Source organism: Cinclus cinclus, chromosome 1 (assembly GCF_963662255.1).
Source record: "Cinclus cinclus chromosome 1, bCinCin1.1, whole genome shotgun sequence".
Taxonomy (NCBI): Eukaryota; Metazoa; Chordata; class Aves; order Passeriformes; family Cinclidae; genus Cinclus; species Cinclus cinclus.
Window position 1 is genome coordinate 33,483,142 of NC_085046.1, and position 23,596 is coordinate 33,506,737.

Sequence of the window (23,596 nt, forward strand, 5' to 3'; positions counted from 1 at the left end):
CAGCAATGCATACTTATTTGTACTAACTGATACCAAGATCAGTTGGTCAAAAGTTTTTGTCCTCTTTTTAACTCTGATAAATCCCATTAGGATGTTTAGGCTAGACTGTGCTGAGTTTCCTGGAGAGCTGGCTGAAAAGATTCAAGTACATATTTCTTGGAAGAATTCAATTGTCCCATTCAAATTCCCACACAAGTGGGATGTAATAGAGATACTTTATCCAGCTGAATTTCATGGAACATAGTGTGTATTTTCCAAAGTCCAAGACCCTGAAAAGACTTCACTCAGAGAACAAGTCTTCAGCATTTTGCTAAATATGTTGCAGTGTTGCAGTTCTGGTTATGAGCAACTTCAACAGCTACAGTCTTTTACAAATAAATAAGATGTTCTATGTGGGCTATTGCATGTATGCTGTACCACGACTAGACACAAGAAACAGACAGAAGGACTAGAGAACTGACACAAAAAATTTAAAGTGTAAATTACCAGTAGAGCATCCCATAGCAATTTCAGATTCATGTCATTTTTATGTTTTAACTGAAAGATAATGTTTAGCTTTTCTAATGGATTTAGAATCTAGCAGTGTTTATTAAATACTGCTATTTAATAAACATAGCTTCTTTGACATGACAGAAATGCAAAGAGGATAATGACTTTGGTTCAGATTTAAATGGGCAGATTCTGTAAAAGCAGCTGAAGAAGGAAACAAAATCCAAAAGAAGCATTGCTATATGTGATAAATACTTGGTATCAGTCATGGTGATTTTTTTTTTACTTCTACCTACAAACCACTACATACATAACATACTGATCTGTGTTGGAATTGCACAAAAAAGTCACTCAATGCCCTTCTGCAAGTTTTTGGGTACTGATGTAGCAAAAGAAAGTGAACATAGTAGGGCGACTGGGAAAAGCAATGTGGAAAAGCTACATGGTACCTTGATCTCAAGCCTAAGAAATCTGAGTAAGAATTATATAATTGTTTCCTAGGAAAAGATGCATGCATATAAAACACAGGAAAAAATAGTTTTTTTCCAACCAACATATATGTATCAGGATAAAAGCAGCAACCTCACACTAACCTGATAAAATCCTGAACTAACCTCCTTAGGAAAAGAAAGAGGAAACCTGGCACAACTCAGTCTTTGGGTTTTCCTACACCAAAGTGTAAACTACATTGTTTGAGAAAGATTGTCTTTATATAGCATGCTCCTGAGCAAAGTCATGACTTCACCCAGTGGGAGGTAATCCTGCTCCTATCAAATTCTTAAGACTTTGTTCCTGATTTTAGAGGCAGCAACATAATGTCCCTGAAGGAGCAAGGTGCATTCTTTACCACTGGCTTGCTAGAAGAAATAGTACCCAGGAGCATAACCCACTGCTGATCAAGAGAGCAATTAATTAACTTTTGATAAAGTGACACTGTTACTAAGGAATAGAAATCAATGTAAAAGAACCAACTTATTTTCTACACTTCAGTCCTACTGAAAATTTAAAATTAATTCACTCTATGTAACATTTAAGAGTTTAAATACAAATCACACCTTTGTTTTAAGTCTGGCATTTCATCACAGACAATGCATACGTATGGAACAGTTTGTTTATTATTAATTTTGGTTTAAATTTCTGTTATATATTAATGCATTTCCCTATTGAATTTTAAAAATAATGTGATTTTTGTTGTCTTAAGAGCTACCAGCACTAATAAAAAATTAATTTAACCTGGACACCTTGATTACAAATAAACATTATTGAAATGCAGATTTGGTCTGTTGTGCCTGCCTTTGGATATCTGATAAATTCTAGGAAAAGATACACAAGAAAAAGCATCATAACAAGCTCTCAAAATCCAAAGTTGTTGATATCTGCATCATGTCTGAGTTTTCTGAATCAGATTTTCTCATTATTATAATTTCTGTAAAATTGACATAGCATGCCTGCTCATCTACACAAAGCAATGCTTTGATTTACAAATAAGATAGAATAAAAAATATTTTCCATTACTAATTTGTTTGAAAGAAAAGTACTTTTTTGGATTTTTTTTTCCCCCTAGTAACACACTAACTTCACCAAACATTAAATTAAACTTCGGTTTGTTACTATTAAATAATGAAAATAAATGTACCATTATCACTAGACTAATATAATCCTATTATCATCTTATTAGATAAACAGTGACAATGTTGTGTTTCTAATAGCCTCTAGAGATACAATAAATCTACTAAGGGAATGTCAGCTTGGTCCAAGACAGATTAAATGTAGAGAACTGGAGTATAGTTCCCAGTAAACAAACACTTTGAGGTCAGGAGGTCATACTTGCTCAGCTGTTCTTCATAAACCCTATTGGAAATAACTTTCATACCATCACTGAATATATTCCATGCTACCTAATCATACTGAAGGCCGAGTACAGTTGTGATATAAATGATTTCTAAGTGAAATATTGAGTGTGAAATGATCAAAAAGCAATATGTAAGTGGAAAATCAGGGTGATGTTAGGCATGCAATGGGTGGAATTAGTAAGACTTTTTTTCTCTTTTGTGGGAGAAAATCCATCCCACATGAAATCTTGTGCAAATTCCCACTGACAAATGAGTTGATTTGGCCCCAGCAGACCTGTGATTAATGTGACAAAAACAAAGACTATCTGTATTTTAATTTAGAAAGCAACTAGGAAGAATATTCAATGAATTCTCCCTTGGCAGTTGACTAATTGCAACAGAATGGGTAACACAAGTCAACAAAAGTCTGGGAAGGAGAGAGAGAACTACAGAATGAATTTGCTTTTGGCATCTCTTCTATCAGACAGAAAAATGCCTGGATTCTGGGAATGCTAAAATAAAGATATCAATGTGTGGATTATGATGGGTGAAGGTCTCAAATCTGGTAAGATAACAGTGTTTTTCAGACTCATTCATCTGTCACCCAATTTTATGGACAAGCTGCACTACTTACAGGCTGCATAAGTTACAGATACTGTTGACAAGTTCAGTCAGGCCTCAGTGGTAGCATCTAAGCAGGCAGTTTCATAAAGCCTTAAAAAGTCTCCTTCAGCAGAGACATGGTATATTCAAAACATGCAGATATGCAGACCAAATGTTGCCTGCTGACACATCCTAGCAAAGGTAATGGAAATAAACATTGTAAAAACAGATTTTTACCATGGTGTTTGTGTACAAAACACTTATTACAGGCCTAACAGATCTTTTGCCATGTAGTGAACCAAAGCCATATGTCATGGCTGTAACCTTACTGTGATTTCAAAAGAATTGTTACCCATGTTAACAATGTAAATTTTATTTTAATTGAAAGTTTCCCTTTCCAAGACACAACAACATGCAACCAAACTTTGGACAAGAAAGTAGGCTAACTTGGCTACAATATAATGTAAAATATTTATTAGCAAAAAGGAGAGCCATTTAATAAATATGTTTCTTTTCTGTAGAAAAGTTCTAGAAATGTTAGCTCTACAGTATTCTGCCTTTAAAAAATATTCCTTATACAAGGAAATTAATGTGTGAAATAAGAAAAGGTACGAAAGTTGTATTATTAGCATATATTTTGCATTTCTGAATGGTGCTGATCAAATAACACCAGAAAGGTGATGTTACTTTCTGTATGTAAATTTGCATAGCAAATCCAACATATTCTTCTCTGTACAATGTTAATAGACATAGCAGAATAATAAATCATTGGGGGTGAATTAAAGACAAATTTTCATTTTAGCACTGTGTTTCCTAGTAATTGATTTGTATGTGATGTATGTAGCAATATGGTCATTATGTTTTTCATGGAATTTAAGAACTCATAATGTAAGAGTTTCAGAACTCAAGCAGTAGGAGAAGATGAGACAGAGAAATTTTTGCTACAAATACCTACACTAGAGCTTTAGACCATCTCCAAGCTGAATGAAGAGTTTTGGGGAAAGCAGCATGAGTTGATCAATGTGTTGAGACCCAGGCCAGGCACAGCCTCTCACAAGTGTGCTGCATGACCTGACAGACCTTTTCCCTGGTGCCAAGTCAAGGCTGACAAAAATTTCCTGCATCACTCAGGTGGTACCAGTCTCAGCAGGGAATGGTGAAGCTGCACCAAACCCCCCAGTTTGAGCACAGCTGCTCAGGGAACCAAGGAGCAAGAAAAACCAGTATAATGGTGGAGACACAACAACTGCCCAAGCCAGGCTAGAGGAGTTGGAGACAGCATTAGTATGAGGACACAGATATCTTTAGATCCTTCCAGAAAAGACATATACCATTATGAGAAATAGGAAAGCTGCCAAGCTTCATGCATGTACAGTATACAGACGCTTCTGTGCTCTGTCAGTGGTGGCAGCCAGTGCTGGAGGGGGACCCAGAAGGGGATACAAGAGTCCTGCTGTAGGCTGCTGCAGAAAGTGCCTTTCTACTTTCAGTCCCTCAAGGTTAAGCGCTGTGCTCTGAGGTACAAGAACTTTTAAATCTCATTGCTTGTTTGTTTCCTGCCACATGCAGTTTTCTTGCCTCTGAAAACAAAATGTTGGTCATTTGGGAGCTTCCTATTACTTTCAGATAGAAAAGATAAAAGGCTGAGAGAAACAGTAAATCTACTAAAGCATACCAAACTAAGGTATTTACCTGTTCTATATCTGCTAAGATTTCAGTGACACCTACTCAGTGGTCATTTACATGCCGTTCTGTGTATGCCAGTAAGAGGTATGCTGGAGGGAAAAAAACCCCTTGCAAACATCATAAATAAGAAATGAAACACTCCCCCAGACCCGGGTCTCCAGTGCATATATATTAATTACACACCAGAGGGTAAAGCCTCAGTATGTGCAAGCATTTAATTCATTATTTGCATTTATTAAAAACATTCCTTTTCACTTTAACAATACAGTAACCCAACAGTGAAGTAACAGCAATTCTAATGCAGTCATTTGCAGACGTGTGGTTTCTTGTTCCCATTGTACAGTGCAGTGCTGCCAAGTCTCACACCTTAGAAGTAACTCCTGCTCTCTCCTCTGTCACACACACACATGCACACACATACAAAATTTACATGTCTGCTCTCACCTGTACTCCTTTGGGAAAACCCACAAATTTGATCAATCTCACTCTACAGATTTAAAAATCCTGGCAGCTTTTGAATAGCTTTTCTTCATCAGCTGCAATTAAGTGTTGGAAAAGAAATCCAAAGTACACAGAGAGAAACTTTCTCCTTAATAGGAAATGTTAGCAATAGTATGGGATTTCTAATATGTTCCAAAGTTTTGCCACACCATCTTACTGGAAGGCTAAGACTGCATGCCCTGTGATTAGGTTCCCTTAAATGCTGGGCAATTCAGTGTTGTCAGCCACAACATAAAACATTATTTATAACTATTTAACTGTTTTAAGAGTATAGTTAATAGCTTTCTGTAACATGATCTTAAAGAAGTTGATTAAGTGTGCTTTACAACATGACCAGAAAGAGCTTCCGATTAATACATCAATATATATGTTTTACATCTCACATGCCCCATACTTTTAAAACTGGGAAGTGTTGAAATAGGAGTCAAACCAAAATGAAATCAAATCTTTAGAACTGAAGCATTTCCTTACCACGCCTTATCAATATCATGATGTCATGTGAATAGATTGAATATCCACAACATCAAGTACCTGTCCCTGGTAACAAAACCTAGAAATATAGAAATTTTCTGTCACTCACGCAAAGCAAAGATGGGCCTCAGAGGGGAGGAATTCAGGGAGGTTCAAAAACTCATCATGGATTTGGTTCAGATTACAGTGATCAGAAAGTAAACAAATGAAAGAAAAAAATGTTAGGCTCTGAATCTGAATAAAAGTTCACATATATCTAAAGTTAAGCAGGTGTGTCAGGGATCATTTTTTAATTTCAAGGCTCTAAATTACTGAAGGAGCTTACAGGTTGAAGAAGATAGTGTAGTTATAAAAATAATGTTTTGCAAACGCCCAAGACTCTGCTCCCTGGGAGTCTGTAATTGCTTCCCATTTCCTTTGGCAATTCCAGTTAACTGCATGTTTTTATTCTTCATTCATCTCATGCTTGAGGATGGACTAGTCTCATCCTGGCAACATCTCAGAATAATTACAAAGCAGGGACATTTTTGCATCCCAAACCAAATTTCAATCTTCTTTGGAATCCAGTAATATTTAAATCCAGTTACTGAATTCATACACACTTCTTAATTTATTTAATATTTTTATCGGAACCACAATTGCAATTTGCCATTGTATATTTGTCGTCATATTTATGCACTTCAGAAATAAGGACCCTTAAAAAAGGTTCTGTCATCTTTTTATTTCAAAGTCAATACCCTGGTGAAATGTATTTGATATATATTCCTTGGAGACTGTGCGTATAGGCACAAAAAGAGAGAGAACAGGAATTTTTTTCAACCTATAGAAGAGGAGGCCTCAGGCCCTATTGCTATCTACAAGCAGCTAAGCAGAGGGTGTAGAAAAGGTGGAACCGAATTCTATTCAGAGGTGCACAGTGAAAGAACAAGAGGCAAGAGACAAAACATGGGAACATGGGAAATTCCAATTCAATACAAAGAAAAACATGGAACATGGGAAATTTCAATTTGATACAAATAAACTTTTTTTACAATGAGTATTTTCAGCCACTGAAAGAGGTTTTTTAGGTGCCAGTGGAATGTCTCCATCCTTGGAGACATTTGAAATGTGACTGGGTAACATGTTCCTTTGAGCTGCTCTGGACATCCCTTCCAACAAACATGGGTTTGATGACACACACACATATATATATATTATCATTAAAAGGATACTTGACATTCATAATTTATTTTTCTTTTAAATATGAAGAAATTCTGGCTAAACATTGACACTACGTGTTTAAAGGACATTCTGGTACACATGAAAACTGAATTATTTGTGGTAAAATACTGGCTTAAACAGAAGGATTTTCCTGTTACTGAAATCAGTGGAGTTGGAAAGCTAAAAATCAAGACAGAAGATGGGATTATTGTCACCATACCTGTAATAAGATATGCTAATTAGTGTGTTAGTGTTAAGAGGAACTCAAAAGAGTAAGGTTTTGTTAGAAATGCTCATATGAAACTTTTTTTTGTTTGTTTTAAATATTTAGCAGAGAATGTAAGCAAGGATGGAAAAGTAATGTTGTAGGGGTGTTTTGGTTTTGTTTGTTTTTTGTTTGGTTGGTTTTTGTGGGTTTTTGTTTGTTTTTTGTTTGCTTGTTCAGTTTTTGTTGGTTTTTGTTTATTTTTTTTGTTTCTGCTCAAGACCAAGTTTCCTGAAAGATTTATATCATGTGGATGAACTTCAGGAAATAGTATCTGTCTAGCAAATTCAAACTTACTAAGGCACTCAACCATTAATTCTCAGCCATGTGCAAATTTTACCAGTTCCAGTCACGTGTTTCTTGACTCAGATCTTTGTACAAGGATATTGATTGTTGATTCTGGGATCACTGTGCACCACTTGTCCATTTTGGTCAAGGCAATAACAAAATTAGAAAAGGCTCTGCACCATCCTTCTGTAAAATATCCATAAATTCAAGAGGGATAAGACTGGCATCTGAACCTAGCATGCAAAAGCATACATGAGAACACATTAAACACATTTATTTTAATCAGAAATAGTTTTTTACTATGTATGTATTATAACCAGTATATGTGGCTAACATAGCGAGTTTAAAAGTATAAAAATACATTTTCCTAAAAGTTGTGGATATAAGTACAAGACAAGATTATTCTTGATTTATTTGTCCTAATGTTTACACTGTTCATGTGAATGCCAGCATATGTACGTTTTTTTAACCTCTTCCATATGCATTAAGCAATGGAAATAATAACTGAATACAGAATTATGAGTAAACTGTAACTACCTTTATTGACTGAATGAACATTTATAAAGTGAACATGGAAATATCTCAAGTTTCTTAAAAAACTCAGAACTGGGGAGAATATATTTTTCTAAATTAGGAAACAGAGGTTGTTTGTTTGTTTGTTTGTTTTTCCAGGCATTCACTTGTAAAAAAATTGTTAGCTGCAAAAGAAAACGTTTGTTTCAAATTTCCCATCATATTCCCATAAATCTGCATTATAATGGCTTTAAATTAAAGCAAAACTACTCAGTCTCACCACTGCTGATATTCCCCAGCCGGCGACTGTAAACCCCGAGTTCTTCCTAAGTGCCAGCCCACATGAGAACAGTGTCTTGTGACTCTTAGACAGCCCTTTATCACATCATACAGAGCAGACAGCAGCAAGAAGAAATGGAGGGCTGAGATAAGAAGAAATAGCTCTTCCTACCTCCTTACAAATATTTATTGCTGAACAAGATACTGGTTTCATTTTCCACTACAGAAGTTTGTCTATAGAAGTTTATCTAGTCTTGCAGGAGAGATTGCTCTACAGACACTTCTTGTGTCTTCTAAAATGATCAGCTAGTACTATGCAAGGAATTTATTGCCTCCCAGAGAAAAATGGAATGTATGGATGATATGAGATTATTCATTGTGGCTACCAATCAAAAGATAATTTAGTAAACTGTGACACACCTTAAGACATATAACTGTTTTCAGAAACAAAAAGTGCAAATAGAATGAATAACCATAATTACTTAAAGACAGTTTCTATGCTCTAGCTTAGTTTCATTTCTGTTATGATTGACCATGAAAAAGCAGCTGAACGTGTAAGAAACCTAACTCAATAATTCTAATGATTAATCATTTATAATAACACTATGTCTCTCCACATAACTTGTTTAAAATACACATGAAAACACAAAAGACATGATAAGCAGCAAAGAATTTAAGACGATCTTTAAGACCGTTTGTAGTGACAACCAACACTGGGTGCACTGGGACAAATCCCGCATACCAGTGATGGGAACTCACCACTGCTTGTTTTTACTCGGCACCGTGACTCTGCTCAGTGCTCTATGAGCTGCTTTGGGATGAAAATTGAACGGAGTCTGTGAAATAGCTGTGAGCTTAGTCAGAAAAGCCTTAATGCCCAAACCATTTACAACCAGACTGTTTCAAAATAATCAGATGCGATAAAAGGTATGAACGGTGCCTAAACTCGAGGCAACTAAAGTGACTAAGGCGGTGGAGTCACCAAACCCTAGAGGCGCTCAAGAAACGACGCGGCATTTAGCGCCAGGGTTTAGCTGACAAGATTGTGGTTGGTCAAATGTCTCAATGAGTTCAAAGGTCTTTTCCAACCGAAGTGATTCTGTGCTCCCGTGGTTCTCTGAGCCGGTGTCGTGTGCGATGTGACTGCCTTCCACGGCGACCCGCCAAGGGAACCCAGTGTAAGCGGTCACAGCGGCTCGTATCTCACCCCTCCGTTGCCCTGGGAAGACCTGCAGAGGCCGGCAGATTAACGGTGACCTATGGGCTGACGGCACGCCTGGGTCTTGACGTGGGACGGAAGAGAAGATGATTAATTCGGGTAAGAGGGTGCGACAGAGGTGATGTTGTAATCACGGACAAGACGGGAGGGCGCCGTGGGAGCGCTGTACGGAGGTGACAGCAGCCCTACAGTCGGGCACACGCCGCGTACAACGAGCCCCACCGAGGGCGAGTGCCTTTGCCTGCCCTGTGCCTGCGCCTGTGCCAGCGCTGTGCCAGTTGGAGGCGGAGACCGCCGGGAGCCCCTGGGACCCCCACCCGGATCCGCGTCGGGGCCCGCCCCGTGCGGGCAGGGCCGCGCTGGAAGTGACGCGGGCGGACGGGCGGAGCTGCGCGGCGCTGGTGGAGGAGGCCCCATGTTGATGTCCCCGGCGCCCTCCGCGTCTGCCTAGGTAAGAGCTGTCCAGGGCCGGCTGGGGGCCGGGCAGGGCTGACACGCTCCTTCCCGCCGGCTTCCGGCCGCTTCTGGGCCGGGCCGGGGCGGCCGGGCAGCGTCGGCCGCGGTTCTGCGCCACCGGCCCCCGCCAGCTGTTCGGGCCGGCCGTGGTCAGCAGGGGAGCGGTGGGGCCGGGCTGCGGCGGCCGGAGGGGCTCCCCTGCCCGGGGAGGAAGGCGAAGGCCGGGAGCCGAGGCGACGGCGTCGAGCAGGTGGCGGAGTGGCGGCGAGGAAGGGGCGGGGGGGGCGGCGCAGGTGGGGGTCGGGAGTGTCGAGGGCCCGGGGCCGCAGCTGGAGGACTCCAGGAGGAGCTGCCTGGGGTGTTGCGGCTCGTCCTGCTTTTGTTTTTCCTGCCCGACGAGCTTTTCCTCCTTTCCACCGTCCTGTGCGCTGTGCAAAGCCGAACGCGTCGTTTTAGCCTTCCCGTGGGAAGCGCTTGTCACGTCAGGAATGAAGCCTGTGCGTAGCTCTTCCTCCTCCTCTCCCGTTTCCTAGCCGGTAGTTGTGAGTCAAGCACGCAAGTACCCAGCATCCCCGTAACTATCCTTGAACTGTAAGTAGATCTGAGCATCGCCTAAACTCCGGGGATTTTCCTGCTAGGCAACAGTAATCCCAGATGATTGTGCTGGTCTGCAGAAATTAGATTTGTGAACGGTTCTGCTTTGGGGTTGGAAACCTTTACTGGTTTCACTAGGGCTAGTACTCAGCTGACAGCTGGCAGCTGACAACCAGTGAGCAAGTGTTCGGAAATGGATTTTTTTTCCTTTTGATGATTTTTTTTTGTTTGTTTGTAATGTGTGCTTAGGCTGAGCTATACAATTATAAAAACAGACTTTCATGAGAAAAATTAAATTGGTTTTATTGTTAATGCTGTGTTTACTTTTTTTGTGCTTATTCTCGCTATTCACACTATTTCACTTCAGTGTTATTTGGCTAAGTTACTTAATTACTAAAAATGAATAAGTTTGTTGCAATTGAAAATAAGTTAAAGTTTTAATTTTTCTTTTAGAACTATGTAAATTGCTGATGCATACCGTTTATAGTTCAGAGTGAAATTGAGAGGTGCCTTGAATGTAATCCTCTGTTTTGAGATGTATGGGAGTTTTCAGGATTTTACTGTGCTGCAACATTTCCTATTCCGGATTCTGAAGCTACATAACTGATTTATTGTGTACCCAGTTGTCTCTAGGAAACTGTGTTTGGATCTTTACTCTTTTTTTAAATATCTATTAATCTTCACAAGCTTGGTGTTTTTGTGTTGGTTAGTATACAAGACTGTTTTCTAGTTAACATCTAATACATTGAAATAATGTGGCTGCCCACCCTTACTTACTTCATGTGTTACTCTAAACTGAGCAGTAATAAGCTTAAAATATCGAGGGCTTAAGAACCAAAAAACCTCCTTGTATTTACCTTTCCCTTGTTTTGGATGGTGGATACCTGTTTACTTCAGAGTGCATTTTGTTTCTGAAAGCACAAGGTCCTCGCTACTTATTTTTTAACTGGTGACATTTGAAAAGGCTATAGGAGGTGAACAACAGCTTTTCATATTTGAAAACTACTTGAGGCTTGCAGTGGCCTATCTCCTTTTGGTTTTGGTTTCCACATGTATCTTCAATGAAAGTAATATATTATGTCACACACTTGGCAGTTACCTCTTTCATGGTGTGACTGTGTTTGGTTGGTATAAAATTACTATCAACAGCAATTGCAAGAATGGGATAGCTCATCTTTCCAGAAATGTCAGATACATAAGACCCTAATCCTCCTAATATCAAATGTTTTGACAAAATTGTGATTGTACAGTGGAATCAGACACTTGAAACTTCTCAGTTGCATGTATTCTATTTTTGGCAGTTATTGCCAAATCTGACGAAGGGATATTCTTGTTCTGCTTGTGAAGCATCTTGTGTTACTGTGGTTTGTAGCACTGTGTATACAGAATGAGGTGGTGAATTGAAAGCATTAATTAAATTACCAAATTTAATTTTGAAGAATTAAAAGCTTTTGCAATCCAAGTGATTAGTGTTAATCCCTCCAACTGCATTCATACCTCAGTGTTCCTGCTATCAATGCAGCCATTGTTTATGGTAATGAAGCTAAACACAAAGTACGTGTTACAGTGAGAATACTAAAAGATGCCCACAGACTGCTAAAGGGGGACAGAAAAACTGTTGAAGAAGTAGGGAAAAAAGACAGCCCAAATAAAACCCTCCCGTTTACATAAGCTTTCTTATTAAAAAAAAAAATCTTAAAATGAAACTTGTATACTTTTACTGAGAGGGGAGTGTAAAAATGCTGTGAAAAGCACTGGCAGTACAGATGTAAGAAAAGTTTAAAGCAGGGAAACTACAGAACTTTTGTTTCTCCTTCTCTAGCATGTCTAGAACCATTAAGAAACTTTTACTAAGTTAGAACCCTGCTTTGTTTTCACACCACTGCTTTTATTTTCCATTTTCTGTCACTGAGATATAATACTGGAGGCATTCAGCTAAGCAATGCTTTCTCTCCATTTTGATGTCATTGCTGAAATGACTTCTCTTTTTATTCTGAGAGATGATTGTTTTGGAGAGATGCTGAGGCAGGGCACTTTGGTAAATTTAGTCTATAGCGTTCTGTTTTCAGAACAGGGGAGCTAATTGTTAGGTTTTTCTGTCATTTGTATTTCAACTAGATGAATTTTTTTTTTCTCTGGTTTTTCCACTATGTTTAAGTAACAACTTCTGTAATTTTGTTACAGGTAATCATGTCATCCTTTCAAGAAGTTCCATCTTCTAGCACTTTGCAGACCTCCAATTTTGCACATGTGATTTTTCAAAATGTTGCAAAAAGTTACCTTCCAAACACACATCTTGAATGTCACTACACTCTGACCCAGTTTATCCATCCTCATCAGAAAGACTGGGTTGGTATTTTCAAGGTAAGTTATGCTTATTCTATTGCTGTTTTTCAAATGTTTGCTTGCTCTCTTGCAAGTTAAAAAAAAAATCTCAGAAAGAGTAAACTTTAAGTTGAACATCACTTAACTGATGAATTGTTTCCTGCTGTTAGAGTGTCAGTTTTGTAACACAGACCAAACTGAAGACCAAAACTAGAGGATTGAGTCCAGATGGAAGTCTGCTGGAGTAAGGAGAAGGTTTAATGTGTGCAGAATTAAATGGAAATGATTTGAGATATGTGGTTGCAGAGGGATGTGAACAGGACTGAGTGAAGAATGTGATACTGTGTGTGAAATGTGTGTGCAAGAATGATAGCTAAGCTGGAGATAACCTGACCCACATCCCTGACTAATTTTTATTGCTAGAACAGGCTGAACAGTATAGCTCACTAAAGTTATTCAAAACAGATCCTTGGAAAAAAGATACTTGGAGCTATTTTCAAAGGTTAATAAAGTTTAATTTATGGGGTTAGAAATTGATTAATTCTTATATCTACTTCTTTTTAAGACCTTGATTTGCATATCTTTGTCAGTATAGCTCCTAATAGATGGTGCTTAATTCCTTATTTGCAATTTATTTAATAGAAATTTTGATTCAGGCTTTAATGAAGTGATGCTTTGGCAGTGGAGAGGGGAGAAGGGTGACAGACTAATTTGTTACTGGAGCATTTTTCCCATAGAGCTCAATTCACTGTTTAAGATGTAAATGATCTGCCTCATTGTAATCTGCAGATCATGAGTCTTTATTCAAGCTAAATTACTCCTCTGCAATATAGAAATATTGTGCTCTGTAACAAAGCAGAAGTGTTTTTAATGCAATGTGCAGGGACTATGCAGTCACTAAATTGTGCCAGGAAGGCGTTAGCTTGCAAACAGGTACATTTCCCTAGTAAGACTTTTTTTAAAATAAGTGTGTATGTGTCTTATTTGCAAAGTTTTGACAAATGATGTAACTGAGAAATTACTTGAACAGTTAGTTAATGGCATTTGTGAAATGTGGAAAAACTCTTTATCAGAACTTTATAGATGATTCTGTTTACACTGAATGTAAACATCTTGAAATTATTGAAATGTGAATGTAATAATGGCTTTGTCTGTTGGCCTAACTGAAGGAGGCAATCAGACAGGACTGGAGTTACTACTCAGGTAAAAGGAAAAAGAAGTTGGGAAACAGTTTTTCAGTGATTACACAAAATGCTGTGTACAATGTACAGGTATCTGATTTCATCTTGACTGTGATGATAGATTTCATAAACTATTGATGTTATTCTATGTTATTCTACTTTGACAGAGGCTGGTAATACTTTGGCAATTGTTTGAGGAACATGTTGAGCTGGCATAAGGTAGTGCTACTGTTGAAACAACTTTTATGCAGGGTGGCTTGTTTCTTATGCTTGCTTCCTTTTTGTGTGAAATGAGATCTTGTGTGGCAAATCAAATCAGGGAATTGATCGAGGTTAAGACCAGTGTTTTGTGACTAGATTTTTAAAATGGAATTCCCCAACTGAATTTACACTTTGCCTGATTCTCATCAGTACAAGTGAAGGAAGCATTGCAGGATGGGAAAAGAATAAATAGGGTTTTCTTTTAGTGGTTGTATCAGCTTACACTAAGTGGTATGAATATACTGAGTATAGTTACAGTACAGTGAGTTAAATGGAGCCAGCTGTGTCTACAAATATGTATGTGTAATGTTTGTGGTAAAATAAACCATGAAAATGCAGTCATCTTGGGATTGGTAATTGAAGTTGTTTTTACTGTGATTTGAGTGTAAAAATGTGTGACTTCTAGAGAATTGATTGTTGATGAACAAATAACAAAGCACCTGGAGGTGGCTTGAAACCTGACAAAAGCAGGAAGGAGTTTTATCATTTACTTTTCTAAAACACATATGAAGGATGCAGTGCATGGTTAGTAAATTGAGTCTGTGATTAAAAAAATAAAGGACAAAAGCAAATCTTGACTAGTTATGAGAACAATAATTAATGACCTTCAGTATTGGCTAGTATGCAATGAGAGTGGGGTTTCTGTGAGAGATCTTGAAATGTGGATTCACAGACTGTTCATGTAGAGGGAATAAAGTTCCCTGTCTTTTTGAAATGCCTAAGTTGCTTAGAAAACAAATCTGTTCAAGCTGGTGTTATTTAACCTTTGTCTGAAATTGTACAGGAGGTAACTAGTGTAATAGTGAATAGTGGACAGAGGAAAAAGGCACCTGGTTAAATCAAAAAACCTCAGCAGAAAACCCCAACAAACAGTGGTATTTCAGATTGGTGTAGAAAATAAGTATGAAGTAAGATTCTTCCTGTGCTCTGTGAACATTGTTGTTTTTGGTTCTGATGTCAATTTTGTTGAATTTTAGGGGTCAATGGCTTCAGCAGTATTTTGTCTTGTTTGCTTTACTGGCTAGATAAGAATTTTTTTATTAAGCTGAAAAATATCTTAGGTACCTTTTTAAATTAATGATTTTTATTTAGGATGCAAATGCATTTCTTCAGCAACAATGATGTCTTGAGGAAATATTGGTTATATATAGCTCCTTATATTATTGCTTTTGTTTTGCTTGTCCAGCTGTTAGTGCAGCTGCACAGTGAAATGGATCAGTGGGGTGATCTGCCAGGAAAATACAGCCTCTCCTCCTCCCCCAGCTTTTACCGTCTTATTTCATAACTGGTTTGGTTTTTCAGTTTGATCATGGTGTGGTGCAATGGGCAGCTGTGCTGGCGTCACTGTGATGAGAAAAAGGGGTCTGGGAAGGTGTGTATGGGAAGGTGTGTATGGGAAGGGCTGTGCCTGCTTTACTGGCATGGCTGCTTAATATGGAATGACAAATGAAGCTTGTTTTTCAAACTTTTTTAAAGTTCTCTTCTTAATAGCAGCTTACTTGAAGTTGTTAATGTTAAGACTCTGCCAACTTCTCTGCATATGCTGTAGGTGAAATGTGATTTCTTTTTGTTCCCAGTGTAAGTTGCTAAATACTGAACTTAAGTAATAGTGAGCAGAAGGTTCTTTGCAGTGGTAGTAGTAGGTTTAAAACTGTTCCCAGGCTAGTAATTTTGTATTGTTTAGAAAAATGAAGACCCAGTGTTCATAAACTGAAGGAGTAATGTTGAATATAGGAGAATTATTTCCGATACACTTTTTTTATTTTTTATTTTTACAAGCTAGATGCATCTAAATGCATGTTGTAATTCTGGGATTGGACATCTGGCAAAAACTGGGAGATGTAGGGAGTACAGTATTGAAGATACTGTCCTTTAGAGCAGAAGTTCTGCATCTGCATTTTTTATTGGTTTTGTGTTTATTTTTCTTACTTGTCCCCTACAGGAGAAGAGTCTAATACACATTTTGACTCAGTCTTCAAATCTGTTGTCTGTCACTGCTGCTCTGTGGTTTTTTTTTGCTTTTATGATATTCTGCAGAGTCATCTGTAATCAAGTGCTAAAAGGTCTTGATCAGTTATATCCTTGCGTGTTACCAAGAAAAAAAGGCATTTTTTCAGATAAGTACTGCTCTAGTATTTCACATGGACATCCTGAGCCTCAGTTCCTGTTCATGCAGTTTTATGAGAACTAGAATTTGAGATCAGCTTTCCCTCTACTGAGGGTTTCTGTGCAGCATGACCTGTTGGTTCCTAGTGTGGAGTCAAAGGTGAGAAGACTTACCATCCTTGATTGATTTCATCGGAGGTCTGTATTCCTAGAGTGATCCAAGACCACTTTATTTGTTTCTTCTCAGCTCTGGTTAATTGGAATCTGGAGAGGCCTTTAATGTAACCCAAATCTAAACCTTTGAAATGAGGAAGAATAACAAATATGTGCACTACATCTGGTTGCAAAACTGGCCTGTCTGTAGGTAGTCCTAATTTCCGGCTAGGGAAGTCTACATCTCATGACTATAAAATAAAATGATCATATGGCTGAGTGATATTTTTTTGCATTATTAATACATAATGTCCAGATTTGCAGAAGTGTTTGATAAACCTGCTTGGTTTCTAGGAAGCAGCACCTACCTCTTTGTCTGAAGCATATGTCTGCAAATAGGGTTGTCAACTGTTCAGTATACAAGAGAGGCAGGTTTACTCTACATCTCAGAGGCTCAAGGAAAGGCTCTTATGGGCATTATGAAGATACTACATCAAGAGAGTAGTGTTAAAGGTGTAGGTGTTAGTGGGATATATCATAATACTTTGTGCATTTCTGAAGACAGACTTTAGCTGAGACAGGCACGCTGGAATGACCTGCAATATCAGCATGTAATCAAGCTTACATATGTTAAGCTAATGACTTTGGTCTTGCTGTGTTATTAATTAACTATTCCATCAAAATTTTTCTGTTCCTCAGTTCTAGTTTAGTCTAGTTCTAATTACCATTCTTTTAGGATATTGACTGTATCAGGATACCCCTAGAGAAGAAAAGGACATAATTTCTTTTTTAATATCCACACCTTAAAAATGGTGAGCTGATGTTCTGGTAACCTAACACATGGAACAACTAAGTAACCAGAATTGGGAAGATCTTAGTAACTTATTTGAACAGAAGAAGTATCTCTTGCTCAGAGAGAGTTCTCAATATTTACAAGGCCACATCTGAGTTACTGTTTGTGCATCGGTGCAGTGCCTGTGTTTATGTGCAACTTAATTTCTGTTTTTTCAATGTCCTTATTTATAGAAGATCTCAGAATTAAATTGTCTGTGTTCAGAAGCGTTTGTGACACTGCTTAACACTGTATTTGATAGAAACTTCAGAAACAACTTGATGTTTCCATTTTTTCAAGGCAGTATAGCTATATCTTTGTCCTGCAAAGATGTATAGCTATATCTTTGTCCTTTGGTCTGCAAATAATAGTACAGCTTGTATGAGTCATTTCAATATCCTGATTTTGTTGTAGATTGATAGCTTAAGCAACAATCACTTCCATGTATACAGGTTACGTTCTGAAGTACAACAAAACATCTGGATGTGTTATTTGCCACATGCATATAGAAATACCATTTTTCTGGCATGGAAACATCACTGCACACATGGCCATGATAGATACAGGAATGTGTGGTGCAAAGTATGTCCTGTTGTTAAAATAGTTGGGAAAAGAATTAATGGAATTCAGAATGCTTTTGAGAATTTCTGTATCTGTGAATTAGAGTGATTCTGTTGATTTCTGGTTCACATTCTTTTAAAAGACAAGTAAATAGTACTTGGCTTAAAAAAGAAAGTCCCTCGCAACTTAGTGTTTCTGCATGAGATGAAGAGAAGGATAATCTGGGTTTATGTGATGCTACCTTTGACAAGAAATTTTACCTTTTTTCCAAAGTGTCATTAATTTTCTAAAACTATTTGGTGTGGTAGGTTGTAGAATTGGCATAACAAAGTACTCAGTAGCTGGTAACAATTTTGAAATAAAAGATTATGCTAACTGATAGATCTCATGAGATGTGGAAGCAAGGGAATAGTTCACTTAAAACCCACCTGTTCTTTTTTTAATACATTTTCATGCTTATCTCCTAAAGTAAACAGTAGCTTTGTCACTCTTTGATCTGTCATGCATTTCTTTGGACAGTAATTTACATGTGTAAAAGGTTTGCTTTTAGGGAATTCATATTGTTTCTATATTTGTTTTGATTTATACCTAATAGAGGAAGTTAATCCTATGGTCTAGGCAGTCTATCAATGTCATTTTGACACATTCCTCTGAGCTCTGAGGTAGAAATATAACCAACAAGAGATGATTGTAACTTATGATCCTGGTAGTACCTTGATATTGCAACAAATACCATATGTTTGTAATACTCCAAATTAATGTATGTGTTTGTAACATTCAGCAGAGAATGTTACTGGAGAATTGATTTCTTCAGGTCTGGGATTGAAAGAACATTTTGAAATTACAGCCTCTTATAAAGAATCTAGAGTACTTTGCAGCCATCTTCTACCCAAGAATGTCTCAGCCTTGGGGCTCCTGTTGTATAACTGATCTTAATCCCAGCATGAGTAACAAGGTCATGTCTGAAGTGAAGGCTTAAGCATTCTGGCTAGATCAAAGTTGCATGTGGTATAAGGTGATCACAGACATACTAAAACCCCCAAGGTTTGACTTTGCTTATTTACTTTGAAATATCTATGCCTATGCCTAATGTTACTACAGTGTACTTGATACTTAAATAAGTACTTTTCCTTATGTTTATATTCTGAATTTTTTTTGTAAAGTTTGATTCTTTCAGAGCTGCTGTCTCGATACCATTATTTGCTGATGATGTCTGTGTTCAAAAGTACATTGCATCAATGGCAAGTCTGCGTTAACTCAGTAATTTTGACTGGTATGAGCTTCACTGCACCCAGATGTTTTCATTTTCTTATCTGCTAGTTGTTTTAGAAGAACTTGGTGTTTGTAGCTGCCTGTTGGAGATTATGTGCTACGGTAGCACAGATATTGCTGTGACTTTTAAGTAACTTTTCGTCAGGGTTATGACCCAAATCAAGCCTGCTTGGAGAAATCTCTTCCTATGATACTGGGCCCAGTAGTGTTTTGCTTAGACACCTGTTTGTGGCAAAGTAAGTGTCTGTTACCATGTAAAATATGGAAAGGCTGCTGACTTACTGTTGTCAGTAATAATTAAACTGTATAACATACACCCAGAACCTTATCTACTGTCTGTAATTTTGCTTTCAGGGGTAGCACATTGTCTTTTTGCAGTACTTAGGATGCTTTGCCAAATTTCTTTCTCAGCTATTTAAATTACCCTTTAAATGAGAAAAGGACATAATTTGAACTCTGATAAATACTGTTGGGTTTTTTGTGTGATTTTTACTTTTTTAATTGGATTGTAATTAGGCCTGCTGATTATACCGCAAGTTGGTTCAGCTAAACATGTGTTTTCCTGGGTTTGCTTCTTTGGCTTGTTGATGTTTTGTAGATGGGTCAGGTACTGTTAATGCAGCAGAATGAACACTGCTATTCTTTCAGCTGTGTAACAGCTTTCTGAGAATGCCAAGTGAGCCTCCCATGCTGATGATCTTCCTTTAAGGCACTCTGTCTCCAGATTGAATTGACTGACTTTACCAAGTGATTATAAAAGGAAAGAAATTGAACAAAAAATTAACAAAAAAAAAATATTTTACATGTTCACCTGAAACTCAAGAAATGAAAACAAAGTTGGAAATAATTTTTATGCTGAAAACACTGTGGAGTTGTAAGGCAGAGCTTTTGCCTTTGAAAAGGTTACATTCTGGGTAAGATCAACCAGATGAGAGTTGAAGGAGATACAGTGAAATAAAATGGTTATTATTTTCCCTCAGGTGGTATTGGATAACTCATTATTGCTCTACAGACAGGCACTCCCTATTTATGCTCTTTCCCTCATCCCTCTGTTTATTTTTCTACTTGGCAAATTTTCTTCAAGCTATTCTGTTGAAACATACTGTGGGTGAAATGTAAATATGGGGAGGCTAATCTCACTGTGTGATGTGACACTGCAGTAAGAAAGGGGCTTGTATCTGTGGGGTAGCAAAGAAGAAGAAGAAAACACTTGTGATGGCTACATGTCTATTTGTTAGTAGAAGGAAAACCTGTCTAGTGTGAGTATTATGGGACAGCTGAGTTGTCCCTACTTGCCCAGCTAAATTGCGAAGTACTTGGTGCTGGACTCTTAACCTTTACCAGACTTCAGCATTTACACTGTGGCTACTGAGTTGGTTTATATGACTGAAAAGTGTTTATGATGTCCTAAATTGAAATAAGTCTTTTTGTTTAAAAGTAGGAAATAAGAATATCATGAGTGGATTACTCTGTAATGGCCTATTAAAGCTTTCCATTTTATGGAGGGAAAATGAAACAAAGTGAGGTTTCAGTTATACATTGTACATAATAACCTAATCTGGATATGACATTTTTTTGTGGGATAAATGATGTGTAGTCATGTTTTGGTTTAAAAACATAGCTGAGAAGGTGAAAATAGGATTTGGTTTCTGGCTGTTAATGTCTTGATTAACTTCTGGAAGGAAAGCAAGAATGTTTGCATTTATGCACAGCTATCTAATGAAAAAATGTATTTCAGAGTGGAGTTTGAAAGAATTAAATGCAGAGAATATAGAAGAATGTGGTGACTAGCAGATGCTTTATGTCTAACTCAGATGTAAAATTGATTTTTTTTTCTTTCTGTTGCTTTAGGGAAGTTGCATTATCGAAGTCTTATAAGAGTTCTTTTACTGATAAATAAGAATGTTTCTATTTTTTGAGGTTTGAACTCTGGGCAAAATGTTTTCAGAGTTTACAATGAATTCCTTAAAAAGTAATGGTATCAGCAGAGTCAGTCAATGCAGATGTCTGCTGTGCTCATCAGGTGATGAACCTGAGTTCAGGCTCCACAATGAGTGAAGTGTAGTAAGTGTAGTGTGACAGGTCATTCTTCATTTTTCTCCTCTGAACTTCAGAAGGTTTTGTGTTGGAGTTGTATGATTTGCTGTATTTGTGTGATTGAATGTGGGTATTGTAATGATTGCCATGACCTGTGCCAGGTTTTTAAGCTGGGCTAATAAACTGTGCCTGTTTTGCTCTTCCTGGCTCAGAGAGAGTTTCTCAGTGTCCTATAGAAATTTCTCATTTATTTAAGATTTCTGATAGTAAGAACATACTACTGTGCATCAGCTTTAGCACTTTGACTGGAACTTAGTTTCATCTTTTTTAGTTGACTTTTTGTTGGTTGTGTTTTTGTTTGTTTTTGTTTTTTTTTTACTTTTTTTGTATATGATTGGTTGTTTTTTTTTCAACTGATATGTTCTTAAATTTTAAACTTTAACTTTGGTTTCCCATTTTGTTGCATAAGAATGTGTTCTTCATACCAAAATAGAACTGTTGACTTCACATGAGTCTTCCACAGGAATTAAGTGTGGGTTTTCACATCTTTCCCCTTGTTACCATCTTTAACAGCTGTTAAGTTCTAATTATTAATGTAAATAAATATGCATGCAGCTTCATAAATGTTCATAATTTTCATAAATTTTTAGAACTTGCTTAGTAAATGAAGGAAATGAAAAATGATGCAGTATTACTGAAGGATTATTTAAAAAATATTTTTATAGTGGACATAATTTTTCTTAATGGCTTTTTTCCACTGTTTTGAATTTCAAATGGAGAAATTAAATTTTCATATCTTTCTTATGAGCATTTGTTTGTTTTATATAATGATTTAATGAAAAGCAGTGCTTAGTGTTAGTCATAGGAGCTGTTTTGGCAGTTTAAATGGCCAGACTCTTAGAAATCTGACAATTTAAATAGCCATTTTCCTCCTGTCTATGTAGTACAGGTAAGGTGTTCACATCAAATGGGTTCTTATGGGGAATCTGGACCCCTCTCCCCTTTCAGAGACTAACCTGGAAGATAGTCTCTATTATTTGTAGTAGGTTTTGTTGGTATGATCAGCAGTAGGACAAATAGTCTAGCTTTTCTGATTCCTGTCATTAAAAATGAAACTGTTTATCCAAGCTAATACACCTGATGTTGCTGAGGATGTTGTTTGTTTTGCTTCCAGTGCTACAGAGTTTTATTTATCCTATAAACTTACTGTGGGGCTGCTGATGAATACCCCCATCTTCTTTTCATACGTTTCACTTTTTGTTGATTTCCTTTGTAGCTTTTGCCACTAGTCTTAATTTCTTAAGTCTTGTTTACTTTCCTTTAAGTGGTGTTAAATTTTATTCATATACTTTTAACCCTGTCTTTAGACAACTATTGGTTTTCTTTCTGAGCTGAAAGAAATATCTCATATCAAAGATCACATTTAAATCATTGCTGAGCCATCCAGTGTGGGCTGTAGTCCTATATCTGTGATAGTATAATCTGTTGCCATAGAGAAGCTTATGACTATGTATGGGTATGTATATAGTATAGTATTTTGTAGTTTGGGACCACTGTGTACTCTGTACTAGGCTTATTAAAGAGAATATTGACAAAAGATACAAAGTACTAAAGTAGAAGTTTATTAAAACCTGTTGATAAAAGACAGATCTCTATTTTGTTAAAGATCTACATCCTACACCTAAAACATGGATTACTTAAATTTGTTTTTATTTTATTCTCAGCATATCATTATGTGGCTTTGCCCCTTGTTTGTGCCATCTAAGAAGTAACCCTGTGGAATGTAATGATATTTATTGTTATGAAGGAAGGATGTTGAAAAACTGCTAAGTTAACTTGCTTTGCTGCAGAATACTCACCTTCCCCTTTTGGAATGTATTAAGCTGTGAGGAAGATGACATTTGTTCATACTTCCTTCTCTGAATTGTCACATATTTGACATGTCCAATGTGTGGCGGGGAAAAAGCCCCATTTTCTGAAATTCTGTGCAGTGACAAGAGCTGTTGGGCAATGCACACCTGCTGATTACTTGTGTGTGCCCATTAAGAAAGGATGGAATTGTCATGATCATAAGAGTGTAAGACAGGGGGCCTCACGCGGGGAAAGAGATGATGTATGACAGGAAATGTGGGGATTTGTTACAGAAAGTACTTGTGGAGTAATCCTCCCTGCTAAGTCTTGGTGTGTGACAGTTTTGTCTTTACCAGTAGTCCGCAGATTACAGTTACACTTAAAAATACAACACCCTCTGAGAAGCAGACCAGGACAGTTATTTGTTTTCTGCATAATTATTCTTTTTGTTTTTATCAGTATGGCTAAAGCTTTAAATGACCTCAAAAAAAAAATCCTTTTGTCAATTACTATGCAGGTAGAGCATTGATAAAAATAACTTTTGGTTTCAGGATAAATTGCTAAACTTACAAATCAACATGTGATATCTAAGAAAAATATAAAAAAATAGAATTCCAGGAA

The 23,596-nt window shown here is 37.3% G+C and overlaps 1 protein-coding gene across 5 annotated transcripts in view; it reads left to right on the forward strand.

Moving 5' to 3' along the window:
• The first annotated feature begins 9,731 nt into the window (after positions 1-9,731).
• Positions 9,732-23,596, forward strand: part of TAX1BP1 (Tax1 binding protein 1) — a 54,554-nt gene continuing 40,689 nt past the window's right edge. The window contains exons 1-3 of one of the 5 annotated variants that reach the window (XM_062508502.1): positions 9,746-9,797; positions 10,241-10,393; positions 12,581-12,760. In XM_062508502.1, the coding sequence (XP_062364486.1) occupies positions 12,587-12,760 (174 nt within the window). In that variant the 5' untranslated portion in view covers positions 9,746-9,797; positions 10,241-10,393; positions 12,581-12,586. Of the gene's footprint in view, positions 9,798-9,985; positions 10,053-10,240; positions 10,394-12,580; positions 12,761-23,596 lie in introns of those variants that run through there. The other 4 variants (XM_062508522.1, XM_062508499.1, XM_062508513.1 and 1 more) reach the window with 4 other exon arrangements.